Here is a 20,517-nt window from a genome sequence, read left to right as displayed (position 1 = left end):
AAATGACAAAGACAAAAACTTACAATTTAGCAATTGAAGATATCTCAATTTAGTAATATTCTATAATTTATTTACACTTAATCATGGCCTGTCTTTCAGAACTTTCACTAATTATTGACGCCTGTCCAGTGATAGAAGATCAAAGAAGTTAGTGACTTGATGACAGTGGAGCCGATGACCCCAGTGAACGGCGATCGTAACTATAACGTTCTTAAGGTAGCGAAATTTCTTGTCGGATTTTATCAGTTTATTTGCGTGCTTTAACTCGGCCATTAATAGCAAATTAATGAAACAGGAAGTATTTTAACCTTCACACAAAGATCAAGCCCGAAAATTAAATTTTGGATCTCTTCATTTTTGTACATTGCTGCTTCATCCCTCTTTTCAATATTCAGAATCTTACCCCTCAGAGGGAGAATGGCCTGCATCAAATATGCTTTGGTAAATAGATGCACTTACATAACTCCAAATAATTCTTTTATACACAATGAAATCCAATCTAACAAAGTGCTCAACATGTCAGTAAACAGAATTCAAGTGATTGGATACAAGAAGTAGAAAAATAAGCATTAGTAGCATGAAAACCACATTCTCAATTTTATATTTCCACTCATCACACCATTACGTTAGTTATAATGTTTCTTACACTCAAAAGGTAACATAAAGCTTTAATGACAATAACAAAAGCCTTATTCTACTATGTGAACATCGCTACATAAATCACCATGAGATCTATTTCCTAACACTGCCCATAGACATAACAAAACCAATGAGTGTGTTCATCTGTCACTGCCTAAGTACTCAATCTTTTAGGCAAGGTTATCAAATTGAGATTTCAGTTGTAAATCGCCAAGCAAATTTTTGAATCATGAATCATAATTTGAATGGAGTAGTAAGATTCAAAAGCAACTGATATTTACTTTTAAATACATCATATAGATAATATATCATATCCACTGTAAACATACTAGACATAGATTAAACAAACTAAGGGAAACTCTTACAAAACAAAATTATTAGCTATATGAGTTTGTGAAACCTTTATTTTAAAAGAATGAAATTGAAATAACTAAATAGCTAAATGGTGTATGTGCAAATACAATTAACTTCTTTTAATGGAAACATGTATATTTTACCTGGAAGTGTCTGTCACGCCCTTGCTTAGCACTTCCTCCAGCTGAATCGCCTTTAAATATAAAGATTTCTACAATATAATGGCAAAGAACGTTCAATTCAAAGCACATTGTCCCCTCATCAAAAAGATTTCCGAAGACATCAGCTAATTTGACATGAATCAGATCCACGTACAAAAAGCTTTAGAAAATCAGAATACAATATTTACTGCAATAATAGCATTATATAGGCATATAATCTTTGATTTAGATGAGAGAATATCCTCTAATTATGTATAATAAGTCTCTTATTTTTCAAGGTTTCTCAACCACAACCGCAATTCTAGTGACTTTTCCGGCAACGTTCTAACAGCTACTCACCTAGTTCAGTTTTAAATATGTTGCCACATCCATTGATGTTTTTTTTACATTCTACATGGTTATCTTCCAAAACTGGAATCAACTTAACTTAAGTTACAGGACTTTCAAAATTGGAAGCACATATATTACATGTGATCAATATAAAAAGCTTCATGAAACATTTCAAGAGGACAACTTTGCATGTGCACGTGTAAATTTTACTAAGAATAAAAATTTCGAACCACACACACTCAATCAATTCAATTCAGGATACCACCTGACCCAAGTCCATTTGGACTTTCTACCAAATATCAAAATTTGAAGTACAATTCGAACTCAATTAAATTTTGATAGAAAAATAAATTTGAGATCCGTAAATTTAATAAAGAGCTCAAAAACCAATTGGACAAAAAAATCATATTTGAACTATGCCAACAAACCATCAAAAGAAACATAAAAAATTCATCAACAGTCCGAACAACAAGAGACAACTCAAAATTTTCTTATGTGAACAAAGAAAGTCAAAGTGCACTTTGACAATTCTTTTTATTACGGGACAGTTAAAAATATTCCCATATGGAATTTGCACAGTGAACTAAGAAAATCAAAGTGCAATTTGATAATTTCAGGTGGGATAACTCAAAATATACCCTTATGAAACTTGCACAGTGAATCAAAAAAGCAAAGTGTTATTCGACAGTTCAATTTAGGGTGTATACCTAAACCTTTTCAAAATTGGAACCACAATTTCAATTCTAATCTTAAAGAGCGAATGAAACAATATATCTTTAAGATCTCAATCCTTACAAAGATCAATAACAATTTATGTTGGCAATAAATTCAATATAAAGCCAAATTGTAATATGGCAATTTCACACGAAATTAGGCTAAAAAACCATCATTGTTTCTTATGATAACCAAACATTTTCATATTGCAAAAAGATTGAAAGTATTAACTCAAATATACTCATACCTTATCATGACTATGAATACATATTTCCAAAATTGTTCCCTCAATCTCAATGTGGTTGCACACCCAAGTTACACATCCAATATTGCGATATTAAACTCTTAATATCATTTGGACTCAAGAAATAGTCACAACTGAATTATAAGCAACAAATCAAATATAAGCATATGAAATTTGCATTGGGAATAAAAGTAATTTTGTTGGGCTTTCAAAAATTGGAACCACAATATCAAACAATGTAGTAGGACTTTCAAATTGGAGGCATTATACCAACTCAAGTTATTGGACTTTCAAAATTAGGCAAAACTGTTACCCACGATCAATACCAAAAGTTGGATGGAACATTTCAAAGGGGCAACCTGGATACCCACCTAACCGAATTTCATTTGGCTTTTTGACCAATACCAAATATCAAAAGTTGAAGTACAAACTCAACTCAATTGCACTAGAAAGAAAAAAAAAATGAATTTAGTAAACCCAATAAAGGCCTCAAAACCAGAATTTTATCCCTCATTGGATAAAAATATCATATTACCGTATTATAAGGAACAACTTAGATATAGTTATCCAAAATTTTCAATAACAATCAAAAATTGTCAACTACATTAACAATGCACACCTAACTCATATTTACAAAACGAATAAATAAGAAGTAAGATTATAATCTGAAGTCATTCCACTTTGGGCCAACAACGCATCAAAAGATAACTAAAGAATTCATCCGCAATTCGAATAACAAGAGGCAACTCAATTTTCCCATGTGAACAGAGTAAGTCAAAGTGCACTTTGACAATTCTTTTTATGACGGGACAACTAAAAATATTCCCATATGGAATTTGCACAGTGAACTAAGAAAATCAAAGTGCAATTCGATAATTCCAGGTGAGATAACTCAAAATATATCCTTATGAAACTTGCACAGTGAATCAAAAAAGCAAAGTGCTATTCGACAGTTCCATTTAGAATGTATACCTAAACCTTTTCAAAATTGGAGCCACAATTTCAACTCTGATCTTAAAGAGCGAATGAAACAATATATTTTTAAGATCTCAAATCCTTAAAAAGATCAATACCAACTCAAGTTATTGGACTTCCAAAATTAGAGGCACAATTGTTACCCGTCATCAATTCCAAAATTTTTGATGAAACATTTAAAGGTGGGAACTTTGACTTATACCTGTCCAAATTCTACAAAGAATAAAAATTCTGAATCACACTCGGTCAATTCAACTTTAGATACCCATTTAATTCAAGTCCATTTTACTTTTTACCAATACCAAATATCTAAAGTTGAAGTAATAACCCATCTCAACTAATTTAGATAGTAAAAATACATTTTAATTAAGTAAATTCAACAAAGGTCTCCAAAATCAACATTCAATCCCTTTTGGATAAGAATATCATATTGCAACCATATTATAAGGGACTACTTAGATATACTCATTTGAAATTTTAAAAAATAGTCAAAAACGAATAAATATGAACTCAAATTATAATCCAAAATCCTTCCACTTTCGCCCAACAAACCATCAAAATATAGACAAAGAATTTATACGCAGTCCGAACCGTAAGGGACAACTCAAAATTTTCTATTGTCAACAAAGAATGTCGGTGCATTTTGAAAATTCTATTTATAAGGGGATAACACAAAATATTTCCATAATGAATTCGCTCATTGAATAAGATAATCAAAGTGTAATTCGAAAATTCCAAGTGGGTCAACCCAAAATATGCCCTTACGGAACTTATAATTTGAACAAAAATAATCAGTGTTATTCGATAATTTCATTTAGGGTGTATGCCCAACTTAAGTTATAGGGCTTTATAAATTAAAGCCACAATATCAACTCATATTTTAAGAGTTAATATAACAATATATCTATAAGCTGTCAAATACATACAAAGATAAAAAACATTCTCTATTACCCATAAATTTAATGTAAAGCTCAACTATAATCCGTCAATTCCATACGAAATGATGCTCACAAACCATCATTGTTCCTTGTGATAGTTAAAAATTTTCATCATGCAAAATGATTCAAAATGTTAACTCAGATATAGTCATCCCTTATCCTGAATATGAATAAATAATTTAAATTGTGCTCCCTTAGTCTCAATGTGGATGCACACCCAAGTTGCTAAGCCAATATTCTAGTTATAATATCTCAATATCATTCAGGCTCAAGAAATAGTCATACACAGAATAATGCATTTATATTGCACCTGTATTATAAGCAACAATTCAAATATAAGCATGTGAAATTTTATAGGGCTTTCAAAATTGGAGGCACAATATCAAATCAAGTTATAGGGCTTTCAAAGTTGGAGGAACAATATCAACTCAGATTTAAAATTGGAGGGACATTATCATGTCAGAATTCTTGTGTGCATAAAACAATATATATGTAGGATGTCAAATCAATACAAGGATTAAAAACATATTTCTAAGCAACAACTCAAATATAAGCATATAAAATTTTCATTCTGATGCAAAATTACTAAAAAAACGTCGTTGAAAAGAATTGTGACAAAATGAGTCAATGTTACCTGGCTTGAAAATGGTACAACAATAAGAAGACTACGCTTAGGGATTGCAAATACGAGGTTGAACTGCAAAGAGGCAATATCGTCAAGAACGCAATAGCAGCCCAATAAACAACTAAAATTTCAACTGGCTAATGGTATATCTATACAATAAAATAAACAGTTAAAAAGTGAATCAATTAGAATGAATAATTATGAATTTCTAACACATGTAATAAGCATTTATCATATCTCAAGAATTAAATTGACACGAACAACATTATATATGAACATCAAACAATTCTAGAGAAACATATATGTGCTTTAAATATTAACCTACATGAAGAACAAAATTATTTGTTCCACTTCCCTTTCCTTTTAAATTCCTTTAACCACACTTCCTGCCAAATTCAACAATACTTTATAAATTGAAAAAAAAAAAACTCAGAAAAAGAATCAAATTTATAGAATGGACATTCTTTGTCACCTTTATGTTCTATATCTAGGTTCCATTATTTGAAATAAATGACATGATTTTAATAATGAGAGAACCATATCTTTTAATATGTTAATTGCATAGTTTACCTCACTAGAACTGCCTTGACCAAACACTTCCACGCTTTTAGTCCGAGAAGGAATAACCAACAGCAAGGTAAATTTTTCATTCTACAATTTTTCATTCATACCAAAGGTGCAACGAGGCATAGATGGATAAATATACAGAAAAAGGAATAACAGACTTGCATATCAAAGTTTTCTTTCGCAACGGCGAGATGTGATCCTTAAATTCATCTTCAACACAACCACTTTTTTACTCAAGTGATGTGGTTTCACTCTAAAATTCACTAACTAATCTATTAACTATACCATCACACAATTCTAAACATAATATCACACTTACATTCCTAACCAAAATAATAACACATCACAATTATTCTACAAGATATAAACATATTTCTGAATAACATAATTCTAAGTTCAAGAATCCATAACTAATTCATAAAAATCATTCACTAAAATTCATCACTATATTAATCTTAAAAAATTTTTAATCCCAAGAAAAATTAACAATCCCCACAAATGGAAATCAAACAAGACAAATTTTCAATCTAATGTAAAATTGGTAAAAAATAATAATTGAAAAGAATTATGACAAAGGAAGTCAATGTTACCTAACCTGAAGATGGTACAACATTGAGAATAAGATTAAGCTAAAAGAACAACAATTAAAAAGAAGATGGAACTTCAAAGAGGCAACATGGGTTGTAGCATAACAACAAAGAACTAAAATTCTAACAAGCAAATGGTATATATTCATAAAACACATTAACTTATCAAAATTAGGCCACAATACACAACAGATCTTCCAAAGTACAATACTAATTTGAAGAACTCATACCTAATTCTTCAAAAACCATTCAGTGTAAATTCAAAACCCAATTACACAAAAAAAATCCTAATTACAACAATAATTAACACAATTATCATCTTCTATTAAGACTAAATATAAATTAATCTTTCACAAGCACCACTAAGAAAACAAGCACCATCAAATCTACTACAATACAATTGCAAAGACAGATTTGACGGAATTTACATACAACTAACGACTAGGCTATACAACAAACAAAGAAAACATTGGAAGCTTACATTCATTTTCACATGAACAATTTCTCACTCATTCGATGTGTGGTCGATTCACCAACAAATACAATAACTATATAATCATATTACAAGATAATTTTAATCCTACAATCACACTTACAGTCCTAACCAACATACAAACACATCATATGTAACACATCTAACCAAAAAACAACCCTAAATTCGAGAATTCATATTTATATTTCAAAACACCATTCACTATAAAATCAACTGAAAACTAATCTAATAACAGACAATTACATATCCTGCATTCACGGAATTGGCAAATAAAAACAACATTCAAATATATGATCATGTTCAACACGAACACACTTTTCCATAATTGATATGGTTTTGCGATACGATGAACTCAAACGTTAACTGCATCACCGCATTCTTACAAAATTCTAATCATATAATTATACTTAAATTACTAACTAGAATAATAACTTATAACAACTAGGTTAGAACACTTAACAGATCTCCCAAACATACAATTATAATTTGAAGAACTCGTACGTAATTCTTCAAAAATCATTCACTAGAAATTAAACACTCAACATTCTACAAGATTCTAACCACAAAGAGTATCAACACAACCACAATCTTCTATTAAACTAAAAGTATTCAAATTTCAAACGATAAATTAGCCGAATTTGTCTAATAATACTTCTTCACAAGTAGCACTAACGAAACTGACACTCATCTAATGATTAACATATATAAAAATATCAACCAAAAGTTACATTATTCCTATATTCGCATTCAATACAATCGCTTTGCGCTCAAGCGATACAAATATTCTTCGAGATTCACTAACTAATCATATAACTACATCATTTCAAGAAAATCACAGACATTGCATAAACAACATTGACTTGTTCTAAATTGCTATCCAAATTTTAAAAAAGTAATCAAAGCTATATTATCATCAAATTCACATTCAACAATACCACTTCTTTGCTCAAGCACTATTGTTCCGCTCAAATCAAAGAGAAGTAATCTTCATACCCATGTAAATAAAAACCACATTTTCAATTAAGTGAAATGCTCTCATCCAAAGATTAACTAAAACGCGAACTACATCACCATAATCATACATAATTTTAAACACACAATCAAACTTAAATTCCTAACTACCAAATTAACTTGTCATGCCACAAGAAATATCAGATCATCCAATGTACAATACTAATTTGAAGAACTCATACCTAATTCTTCAAAAACCATTCACCGTAAATTCAACACTCAATTATTCACACAAAATTCTAATTACAACAATAATTAACACAACTATCATCCTCTATTAGACTAAATATAAACTAATCATTCGCAACCACGACTAAGAAAACATGCACCATCAAATATACTACAAAGATTTACGAGAACCTTTTTTTTCTCTAATTGCTTCTCACATGTAAAACCATTACACAAAAATATATACTAGTTTAACTACTATAATACAATTGCAAAGGCAGATTTGACGGAATTTACATACAACTAACGCCTAGGCTATACAACAAACAAAAAAACATTGAAACTTGAATTCATTTTCACATTAACAATTTCTCGCCCAATCGATGTGTGGTCGATTGACCAACCAATACAATAACTACATAATCATATTACGAGACAATTTTAATCCTACAATCACACTTACAGTCCTAACCAACATACAAACACGTCATATGTAAAACATATCACCAAAAAGCAATCCTAAATTCGAGAATTCATATTTATACTTCAAAACACCATTCACTACAAAATTAATCTAATTACAGAAATTACATATTCTGCATTGACGGAATTTGCATTTAAAAACAACATTCAATGATAAGGTCATGTTCAACACGAACACACTTTTCCATAATTGATATGGTTTCGCGAAAAGATTAACTAAAACATTAACTGCATCACCGCACTCTTACAAAATTCTAATCATATAATTATACTTAAATTACTAACTAGAATAATAACTTATAACAACTAGGCTAGAACACATAACAGATCTCCCAAACATACAATTATAATTTGAAGAACTTGTACGTAATTCTTCAAAAATCATTCACTAAAAATTCAACACTTAACATTCTAACCACAAAGACTATTAACACAACCATAAATTAAACTAAATGTAATCAAATTTCAAACGAAAAATTAACCGAATTTGTCTAATAATACTTCTTCGCAAGCAGCACTAACAAAACTGACACTCAACAACCACAATTTTCCATAATTCATATGATTTAATTCTAAAATTAACTAAAACGCTAGCTAGATCAACACACTCGTACAAAATTTTAATCATGTAGCACCCTTTAATTCCTACCTATGGTAATCTAAGAGGACAAATTTTCAATCTAATGTAAAATAACTAAACAGAAATGAGGTTTAAAAGAATTATGATTAAGGGAGTCAATGTTACCTGGCTTGAAGATGGTACAAAATTGAGAATAAGGTTAAGCATAGAGAACAACAATTACAAATAGGTTGGAACTTCAAAGAGGCAACATCGTTAAAAAGGTTGTAGCTTCACCTAACAAGGAAATGGTATATATTCACAAACCAAAACAAAGAATTAGAAAGTCAATTAGTTAGAAAGAATAATTCAAAAATTTTAACACATGTAGTAAACTTCATCATATCTCAGGCATTATATTAATAGAACCAACATAATATAAACATCAAACAGTTATAAAAGAAACATAAATGTGCTTTAAAAATTAACCTGTCAAAAGAACACAATTATTTGTTCCACTTCTCTTTCCTTATTTTATTCTTCTCATCACAATGATTCTTCTTAATAACACAATCTTAAGTTCAACAATTCATAACTAATTCATCAAAAATGATTCACTAAAAGTTCAACATTATAAGGGACAACTTTGATATACTCATCTGAAAATTTTGAACATTGTCAAAACTCTAAGTGTATTATGTCAATTACACTTAAAATGTACACCCAACTCATATTTGCAAAATGATTCAAAGTGTTAACTTGGATACACTCACATCTTATCATGACTATGAATACATATTTCAAATTTTGCTCCCTCCGACTCAATGTGGTTGCACACCCAAGTTACACAACAAATATTCCAATTGTAATCTCAATATCATTCAAACTAAAGAAATAACCAAAAATAGAACAAAGCCTTCATCGCACAAATCAAATATAAGCATCTGAAATTTGCATTGACACATATAACTAAAGAATTCATCAACAATTTGAATAACAAGAGGCAACTCAATTTTCCCATGTAAATAGAGAAAGTCAAAATGCACTTTGACAATTCTTTTTATAACGGGACAACTAAAAATATTCCCATATGGAATTTGCACAGTGAACTAAGAAAATCAAAGTGCGATTCGATAATTTCATATGGGATAACTCAAAATATATCCTTATTAAACTTGCACAGTGAATCAAAGAAGCAATGTGCTATTCGACATTTCCATTTAGGGTGTATACCTAAACCTTTTGAAAATTGGAGCCAAAATTTCAACTTTGATCTTAAAGAGCGAATGAAACAATATATCTTTAAGATGTCAAATCCTTACTAAGACCAATAACAATTTATGTTGCCAATAAATTCAATATAAAGCCAAATTGTAATCTAACAATTTCACACGAAATTAGGCTAAAAATTATCATTGTTTCTTGTGATTACAAAAAATTCTCATATTGCAAAAAGATTGAAAGTATTAACTCAAAAATACTCATACCTTATTCTGACTATGAATACATATTTCAAAAATTGCTCCCTCAATCTCAGTGTGGTTGCACACCCAAGTTACACATCCAATATTGGGATATTAAACTCTTAATATCATTTGGACTCAAGAAATAGTCATAAATACAATAAGGCATTCATCTCACAACTGAATTATGAAACAAATCAAATATAAGCATCTAAAATTTGCATTGGGAATAAAAGTAATTTTGTTAGGCATTCAAAAATTGGAGGCACTATACCAACTAAAGTTATTGGACTTTCAACATTAGGCAAAACTATTACCCACGATCGATACCAAAAGTTTGATGGAACATTTCAAAGGGGCAACCTAGATACCCACCTAATCGAATTACATTTGGTTTTTTGATCAAAAGTTGAAGTACAAGCTCAACTCAATTGCACTAGAAAGAAAAAAATTTGAATTCAGTAAACCCAATATAGGCCTCAAAACCAGTATTTTATCCCTAATTGGATAAAAGTATCACATTACCGTATTATAAGGAACAACTTTGATATAGTTTTCCAAATTTTCAATAACAGTCAAAAATTGTCAACTACATTCACAAAGCACACCTAACTCATATTTACAAAATGAATAAATAAGAAGTAAGATTATAATCTGAAGTCATTCCACTTTGGGCCAACAACACATCAAAAGATAACTAAAGAATTCATCCGCAATTCAAATAACAAGAGGCAACTCAATTTTCCCATGTGAACGGAGTAAGTCAAAGTGCACTTTGACAATTCTTTTTATGACGGAACAACTAAAAATATTCCCATATGGAATTTGCACAGTGAACTAAGAAAATCAAAGTGCAATTCGACAATTCCAAGTGGGATAACTCAAAATATACCCTTATGAAACTTGCACAGTGAATAAAAAAAGCAAAGTGCTATACGCATTTCCATTTAGGGTGTATACCTAAACCTTTTCAAATTAGAGCCACAATTTCAACTTTGATATTAAAGAGCGAATGAAACAATATATTTTTAGGATCTCAAATCCTTAAAAAGATCAATAACAATTTATGCTGGCAATAAATTCAATATAAAGCCAAATTGTAATCTGACAATTTCACACGAAATTAGGCTAAAAAACTATCATTGTTTCTTGTGATAACCAAACATTCTCATATTGCAAAAAGATTGAAAGTATTAACTCAAATATACTCATACCTTATTCTGACTATGAATACATATTTCAAAAATTGTTCCCTCAATCTCAGTGTGGTTGCACACCCAAGTTACACATCCAATATTACGATATTAAACTCTTAATATCATTTTGGAGGCACAATATCAAATAAAGTAGTAGGACTTTTAAAATTGGAGGCACTATACCAACTAAAGTTATTGGACTTTCAACATTAGGCAAAACTGTTACCCACAATCGATACCAAAAGTTTGATAAAATGTTTCAAAGGGGGAACCTAGATACTCACCTAACTGAATTACATTTGGCTTTTTGACCAATACCAAATATCAAAAGTTGAAGTACAAGCTCAACTCAATTGCACTAGAAAGAAAAAAATTTGAATTCAGTAAACCCAATATAGGCCTCAAAACCAGTACTTTATCCCTAATTGGATAAAAGTATCACATTACCGTATTATAAGGAACAACTTAGATATAGTTTTCCAAATTTTCAATAGCAGTCAAAAATTGTCAACTACTTTCACAACGCACACCTAACTCATATTTACAAAATGAATAAATAAGAAGTAAGATTATAATCTGAAGTCATTCCACTTTGGGCCAACAATGCATCAAAAGATAACTAAAGAATTCATCCGCAATTCAAATAACAAGAGGCAACTCAATTTTCCCATGTGAACGGAGTAAGTCAAAGTGCACTTTGACAATTCTTTTTATGACGGAACAACTAAAAATATTCCCATATGGAATTTGCACAGTGAACTAAAAAAATCAAAGTGCAATTCGACAATTCCAGGTGGGATAACTCAAAATATACCCTTATGAAATTTGCACAGTGAATCAAAAAAGCAAAGTGCTATTCGCATTTCCATTTAGGGTGTATACCTAAACCTTTTCAAATTGGAGCCACAATTTCAACTTTGATTTTAAAGAGCAAATGAAACAATATATTTTTAGGATCTCAAGTCCTTACAAAGATCAATAACAATTTATGCTGGCAATAAATTCAATATAAAGCCAAATTGTAATCTAACAATTTCACACGAAATTAGGCTAAAAATCATCATTGTTTCTTGTGATTACCAAAAATTCTCATATTGCAAAAAGATCGAAAGTATTAACTCAAAAATACTCATACCTTATTCTGACTATGAATACATATTTCAAAAATTGCTCCCTCAATCTCAGTGTGGTTGCACACCCAAGTTACACATCCAATATTGAGATATTAAACTTTTAATATCATTTGGACTCAAGAAATAGTCATAAATAGAATAAGGCATTCATCTCACAACTGAATTATGAGCAACAAATCAAATATAAGCCTATGAAATTTGCGTTGGGAATAAAAGTAATTTTGTTGGGCTTTCAAAAATTGGAGGCAACATGATTAATGTGGTAAAGCAAAATTCATTCTCCGCAATCATGATTTCCTCACATGCCCTACAATCACATGCGAGATGCAAATTTGGCAAAGGCAAACACATCCACATCCCTTGAGTAAATAATGTCCACTAATTTTACTTTTTTTACGATCATGAAAAATTGGAAAGTTTAACATATGATAAATTATTATATGAGGTTTTAAAGGGAAAAAAAAGGAAAAGAACCATATAAATAATCACAAACTTAATTAAAAAGGAAAAAAAATCATGAGATATGGAAATATGATAGCCAATCGTAATAGATAGCAAGGAAATGCAGACTAACAACATGAGATATTCAAAGGTATGTTAAAATGAAGATAACAGACTTTAATCACCAAATCAAGAAACTAACAATGCTTTATAGTACTTATTGCACCTACGCAATTTCCAAATTAATTTAAATGAAATATCACACGTACCAAAGCCACGAGTTTCAGAATTGCCATTGTGGTATCCTTTGAACTCTGGATCACTTTCAGTACCCCAATTACTATACAATATGTGATTGTTAGATAACAGACGCTAGGATGAAGAAATAAACAAATTTATATTCCTTACAACGTCAGTTCAATTGTAGCCTTCTAAGAAAACTTGAAGCTTTTAACGTATCCTAAAAGACAAAAAATGCAAGAAAAACATCAAGACCATATCCATAGAAAAAATGGGTATATGAGGTTAGAGAAAGTTTACAATAATTAAGATTTAATACTGCCATCACAGTATATACATATTCCACATCTAGTATTCCAATTATCAAGACTAAATTTTCATTCACAAATAGGTACAAAAATCTATATCATACCTCTGCCAAAAACGTATAGCTGAACATTTGATCCTAAACTATCATCCAACAATTATTGTTAAGATATTGTTAAGATAATCCAGAATCCAAAACGTATTGGCTATTATCCCAAAAAGTATATACTGTGACAACAATATTGTTAAGATAATCCAGAATCCAGTTTCTTAAGCAAACTAAACCAACAAACAAACTATCATCAACATTCATAGCATTCATTGCAGGTTTATTATCAATAGAGTGCAGCGAGGCAGTTAGCTTTCAATGGAAGACCAAAACATTACAGGTTAAACCCCATATTAAAAACAATAGAACAATTCAATGCAAAGCCCCCACTTTTCTCTCCCTCTGAACCTTTTGAAGAATGTAACCCATATCCCGTGTCTTCATAAGCAAAAGCTCTCCCTCGCTAACCTAATGAATAACGAATGAAAAAATAAATTAATAAACAAAATGAGGTTGGAAAGAAGTGATTTAAACGGTGATTGAATGAATAGCCATTGGGAGAAAGGGGAGACTCGCGGTTAAGAACACCCTTTGTGAGCACGATTGGGAATGGTGTTTCAAAATGAGGATATGTTTGGTTTCGAAAAAACCTTGCTGAAACGTGACGCAGCGGCGGTAGGGCACAACGGTGACGGCGACGATGAAAAACTTGGTATCGGAAAACTTGTTGAAGGGCCAAACAGTGGTTTACAATGGCTTGAAAGAGAAGAAGATAGTGGCCCGTTTTCTGCAAAGAGGGCGAGAGAGAAAAAGAAGCACGAGAAGTGAAAAGGGTTTTCCCAAGAAGTGAAAAGGGTTTTCTTGACATTTTTACAGAAAATTATTAAGTTATGAACAAGAAAGAAAGATTGCAATGGTTGTCTTGACATTTCTACTTCAATTTACATAATTAAAAAGAGAAGGTTTAACTTAAAGCTTGGGACGTTAAGAAGTTCGCTTCAATAGAAAAGAATGAGAACAAATCGATGAGGAGTAGGTTCAGAAAATGCGAGAGCTCTTTCTATATTAATTTTTTCTTCCTATAACCGTAGGAGTTAGGTTTCGGTGGCAAAAAAAGAAAAATCAATACAATAAGAGAAAGTGAAATGTTGTGACATTCCGCGCATATCCCCGTTTTAACTTCTCTAAAATTGGAATTGAGTCAAATCACAGACAAGATTGAATCAAAATCACAGCAATTATTTTAAATCTGAAACTGTTTCCACGAATATTCTCTCGAGAAAATTTCAGCTATTTTTGTCAGTCTTTATAAGTAACTTCTACAAACACAAACCACACTCAAACCCAATCCATCACCGAATCTGGCAATTGATTATTAACTGATCCACAAATTTCTAGAAAACACAAATCAACGGTGGTTTTAGCAATAAAGAAACGAATTACTGACCCGTTCGATGACAAAGCCAAAGTGCGTCTAGTTGGCGGTGACCATCGGCAACCAATCTACACCAGCAGCGGGAGCGAACATTCCGGTGACGGCGACTCGCCGTGCCTCTCCTAACTAGTCAATGATTTCATCGAGGACAATGACGACTCGGATAATAACTCAGCAATGAACGAGTTTGACTCATAGCGATTCGACTCGGTCTCTGCGACATTAGAGGAGCAATGAAGGAATGTGAGTCAAAGACAGAGAGATGCAGAAATAGGAAGTGAAAGATGAAACAAAGAAAAACAAGAAAGGGGTTTTCCAACCCTAGATCATAATCTTTTTTATTAAACTTACGTTGAAGTACTGAATATCACTAAAGACAATACCTCGTCGAACAATCCGGTCTAGAATGAGAATGGGTAAGGAGTTTGCAAACACGAAACGAGAGGGAAAATGAAAAAATGTGAGGAGCGCGAAAATAGTAATTATTTAATTATTTATTGCAATCCCGTAAAAGGTTGAATGACCTGTGGATTAAAATCCTAACAAGATTTGTAGTGACTTTTTAAGTCAACAAAGTACCAAATACCTATTAAAATTACAAATCTGTATATACTATAACTTCAAAATTTACCTCTATCTTGTGCTATTTATTATACTAAAAATCTAGTAATCCAAAATATATATATATATATATATATATATATATATATATATATATATATATACTTAGAACGATGAATGATGTAAACACATTCTGTCAAAATAAAAATAGTATTAAAATTTCTAAATACTAAACTAAAATTGGAAATTCAAATTCAAACTTTAAATTAGAATTAAAACTAATCTTAACTAAAACTATATAAACAAATAATTAAACTAAAAATTAGTTTGAGGACCCATTATTAACATGAATATAATTCATAACAATACTACATTACCCACTAATTCAAAACAATATAATATAAACATGAAAACAAATAAAATTATACTTGAGAATTTTATTTCTTTTATAATAAAAAATTAGCACCTTGTTTTTCCGCCCGAATTTGCTAACTCAATGTATTTGCAATATTTATTTCCAATAAACATGTCTACGATGAAAAAACAAATCGTCATAATGCATGATTTGATATGTAGATAATGTTTTCTGCTCCTATTTTCTACTTAAAATGAATTAATTCTATACATTAAGATTTTAAGAAGCATTCTAAGATCTTGTTTAGAATTGTAAATGGGTCGAAAAAGGAAAGTAATAGAATATTAAAAGTTAGAATCATGTTTAAAAAAATAAAGATATGCATAGAATAATATTAAAGCAAAGTATATATTAAAAAGTAATATATATATATATATATATATATATATATATATATATATATATATATATATATATTATAGGACAGTGTATTATAAATGGACTTTGTCTATTCTTTTAAATATTATTTCTACTTTTTAGAATTAAAAAAAAGTTAAAATATTTCCTTCGTCCATGTTTTTGTTGAAAAATCTCAAATAGATCCTAAGATTTTTTTTAGTCTCAATTAGGTCCATATTTTTTAAAATGTGTAACAATTAGGCCCATTATGTTAGTATAGAGTTAACGGTGTTAAGGATATGCCACGTGTGAGCTTCTCATTTTTTTGAATTTTTAAATTTTTTTTAAATTTTTTTTAATTTCTTTTTAATTTTTTTTTTAAATTTTTTTTTAATTTTTTTTTAAATTATTCATGCCACGTGTCACATTAATATTGTGCCACGTGTCAAGTCAGTAAGGTGACACGTGTCAAGTCATTGTTTGAATCTCAATTTGGTCCATATATTTGTTATTTTAATTATATTTCAGTCCATTTTTTTTTTATTTTCAATTTCATCATTTCCAAATTGAGATCAAATTTAACTTTTATATAAATTTTATAATGATATTTTTATTAAACATTTTAATAATATTAAGTTTATTTTATATTTTGTTTTAAAATTTTAAAATATTTATTTTAACTTGTTACAAAATTGTTTTAAATAATTTATATACAAATGTTAGAGTTGGTTTAAAATTAACAATTTTATAAATTTAAATATAAAATTTTAAAATAATTTTGTAAAAAGTTAAAATAAATATATTTAACAAATTTTAAAAAATGGACTGAAATGTAATAAAAATAACAAATATATGGACCAAATTGAGATTCAGACAATGATTTGACACGTGTCACTTTACTGACTTGACACGTGGTACAATACTGACGTGACACGTGGCATGAATAATTTTCAAAAAAAAAATTCAAAAAAAAAATTTTAAAAATTAAAAAAATTTTAAAAAAATTCAAAAAAATGTGGAGCTGACACGTGGCACATTTTTAACACCGTTAACTCTATACTAACGGAATGGGCCTAATTGTTACACATTTTCAAAAATATGGACCTAATTGAGACTAAAAAAAATCTTAAGACCTATTTGAGATTTTTCAACAAAAATATGGACCAAATGAGTATTTTAACCAAAAAAAAAATTTGTTTTAGAAATATTACATTAGCCCCTCCTATATATTAAATCTGAATTATTTTAAAATATATTATATGATATAAATCTTTAAAAACGACTGATGTATGAAAATTTGAAAATAAAAAAGTTAGCAAAACGTGTAATTTCATCAAATATAATATTGATACCAATTTTAGTGATATTTTATTTTAAACACTAGAAGAAAATTCTTGATTAATAATCAATTTTAATGACAAAAAATAACTAGTCACGATAGTAACCTAACCAATAAATTATAAAGTGAAAATTATTAGTAACTAAAATAGTTTAAAAAAATTATAATTTGTCTCTAAATTAGTAACAAAAATAGTTTTTATCATGAATTGATCTTTAATTCGTCATTAACATTAGCTACCAAAGTTCTGACTACCAAAAAATTTAATTTCTAAATTAGTCTTTAATTATGAAATTAACTTTTAAATTGGTTTCTAAACATATGTTTGGGTCATAAAATTGGTCCCTATTTGATAATTTTATGTAGCGAAAGTGCAAAAAATAAGATTAACTTGTCTATTTAGGTGGAGTGATTTGATATATAAATTGTAAGTATACGAGTTTATATAACTTATCTATTTAGGTGGAATGATTTTATTGTTACTTATGCATTGTCACCTTGTTTAATTATCCCCATGTGTTATTTTATAATTAAACAGTTAGTTATAATTGAACGGTTAGTTGTGTGACAATTTTATCACCACTTTCAAAACCGCAATGTCTCATTTTTTTACAACTCAACATCAATGAATTTCTAACCTCGTCCGCAATGATTGTACTGATAAAAAAACACGCACATGACAATACAATTTTTTTCAACATCCAAAACCTCAAAAACACTTCGCATTCCCCATTTTACGATGCAAAAGACCTTGTGAACCAGAAAGGATTGAACCAGAAAACTTGTTTCACAAATGAAACGAAAGCACTTGAAACTTGATCTCTTTAACTCAACACGGTTCCCAAGATGATAGGAAGAGCTTTGAGAGCGGTATCTTCTATGATAAGGTGTTCTAGAAAGAAACAATTCACAAATAGTTCAAGGTAGAGTTCCATGAAGGCGGTTGGAGTCTAACCAATAGGGGTGAGTAATGGTCGGATTGGGCTGAATTCGGGTCCAATAAGATCAATTCGACCCAATCCAAATTTATTATTTAGAATTCATATCCGACCATTTTATTTTTTGGGTTTCACGGGTTCGGATTAATCCGGATCGGTCAAATGCGGATGGGTAACGGTTTACCCGAAAGAAGGATAAAATATGTGACCAACAGAGAGAAAGGTGATTTTCGGCCATGGTTTCTTCAACTTCACCACCGTCCTGGCTTCTCTCCACAACTATATCACCATGTCACCGCAACACCACCTATTTTAGGAATCCAAGTGTGAGTCTAAGTCCCACATTGACCAAAATTGAGAAAGTAGAGCACCATATAAGGATCAAAATCTATAAACCCATTGCCTTAAGATTTTGGATTGAGAGTAGTGTCAGTATCTTATGTGGTTAGACTAAGATTTCATTGGTGTTGTTCTCTCTATTGAAACTCCCTCATTTATAAACCTAACAACCTACAACACAAATCGAAACAGAACAGAGCAGCCAAGATTATTATGTTATGAAGACGATTAATCACTTTATCTACATAATATTTGAAAGTTTTATTATCTCCCAAGATTAATATATATGCCCAATAATAGGAGGAAATAAAAAAGCTTTAAATTCTACAACAGAAGCCAGAGAAATTAAATCTTAATTAAGATTTGAGTAGTATTGACGCCATATAATATTAAAGAAAATCCAATTTGTTATTTCTTTGAAAAAAAAAAACTCAAATAGAATGGGGAAATAAGAGAACTTTCGAAAGAATGAACACTTACACCCAGTGATTCCTTTATATAGCATAACTCAATAATATCTACTACGTTAAAATAAAGTTCTCTATCATAAGATTTTTAATTTTAATTAATTAATCATTAAGCTTCTTTTATATAGGGGAAAAAAGGCTATGCGTAACATATAGTTGTGTATTATGTAAAAATCCATGTAAAACACTTACTGTGATTTGTACTTATTTTTGCGGATTATATAATTAATAAAACGTGCTCAGATTTATATTATAGGCGATTCAATGCCATATGATACAAACAAAGTACAACATATATAGTTTTTGGTTTTCGAAAAGATCTGGTATATTTCCCCCAACAAAATATATATATATATATATATATATATATATATAATTACTTTTTAATGTGTGAAATGTGAATCAATGTATCTAGTTAATTAAACAACTCTAATTATAGCTCTAGGTACACATATTTTTATATTAACTAAATCTAGTCAATATATATATATATATATATATATATATATATATATATATATATATATATATATATATAAACATATAAACATGTGTGTGAGTAAAAAGTCTTGATGTTTTTTATAATATTATATTTAAAGCTCGTTCAACGAGTTTATATATTGCGTGTTAGATGATAACTTTAATTCTAATGAGAGTTTTCCTTCTCTATATAAACATAAGCTGTACCAATTTGATCAAAATGACTCATTAGAGCCTAAAGACACCCTTACACAAATTTAACCAAAATTTCACAACTCAATCACTAGTTCAACAATTCATTTACAAATCACAAATCGATCAAGTTATACAAATCAATCTAATAACAAATTTGACACAAACTAATTCAACAATCAAATGCCAGAGTACCAAACAATCAATTTAAATAAATGAATTAATTGTGCAAAGATTAAGATTAACTTCCCTTATCTTGGTTAAATAATTCTTTAACTCACAATTGCTCCAAGGAGTTTTATTTCTTACGGGATGACCTAATTATAACATTAAAAC

General features: G+C 29.7%; 1 protein-coding gene across 12 annotated transcripts; it reads right to left on the bottom strand.

The window, feature by feature from the left end:
• Positions 1-3: 3 nt before the first annotated feature.
• Positions 4-15,589, bottom strand: LOC114189117 (DNA gyrase subunit B, mitochondrial-like). 12 transcript variants are annotated; one of them, XR_003605561.2, is made up of 9 exons: positions 15,463-15,589; positions 15,124-15,325; positions 13,490-13,541; positions 13,351-13,421; positions 9,035-9,145; positions 5,306-5,584; positions 4,990-5,052; positions 1,137-1,204; positions 4-422 (listed from the first exon to the last, which is right to left on the bottom strand). XR_003605561.2 is itself a non-coding variant. In XM_085674875.1 (8 exons), exons 4-8 carry the CDS (start codon positions 13,375-13,377, stop codon positions 273-275), a joined length of 378 nt encoding a protein of 125 aa, XP_085531001.1. In that variant the 5' UTR covers positions 13,378-13,421; positions 13,490-13,541; positions 15,124-15,325; positions 15,463-15,586; the 3' UTR covers positions 4-272. The 12 variants fall into 12 exon arrangements, 3 of the variants coding, with proteins under 3 accessions (XP_085531001.1, XP_085531002.1, XP_085531000.1); XR_003605566.2 differs by having other exon boundaries at positions 5,551-5,584; XR_003605562.2 differs by lacking the exon at positions 5,306-5,584.
• Between the last annotated feature and the right edge of the window lie 4,928 nt (positions 15,590-20,517).

Source organism: Vigna unguiculata, chromosome 6 (assembly GCF_037176805.1).
Source record: "Vigna unguiculata cultivar grain cowpea cultivar isolate G323 ecotype 2 chromosome 6, ASM3717680v1, whole genome shotgun sequence".
NCBI classification, from domain to species: domain Eukaryota; kingdom Viridiplantae; phylum Streptophyta; class Magnoliopsida; order Fabales; family Fabaceae; genus Vigna; species Vigna unguiculata.
This window is presented reverse-complemented; position numbering and strand designations above follow the sequence as displayed.

What these genes read in the sequence shown, in the direction of transcription:
- LOC114189117 (XM_085674874.1), bottom strand. Translation starts at nt 9,076, where the DNA reads ATGCTTAACCTTATTCTCAATTTTGTACCATCTTCAAGCCAG. An exon ending in AATTTTGGAATTGATGACGG is followed by an intron (nt 1,205 to 3,560) that starts GTAACAATTGTG and finishes ATTATATTGTAG; the next exon opens with AAATCTTTATATTTAAAGGC. An exon ending in GGCGTGACAGACACTTCCAG is followed by an intron (nt 423 to 1,136) that starts GTAAAATATACA and finishes TATTTGATGCAG; the next exon opens with GCCATTCTCCCTCTGAGGGG.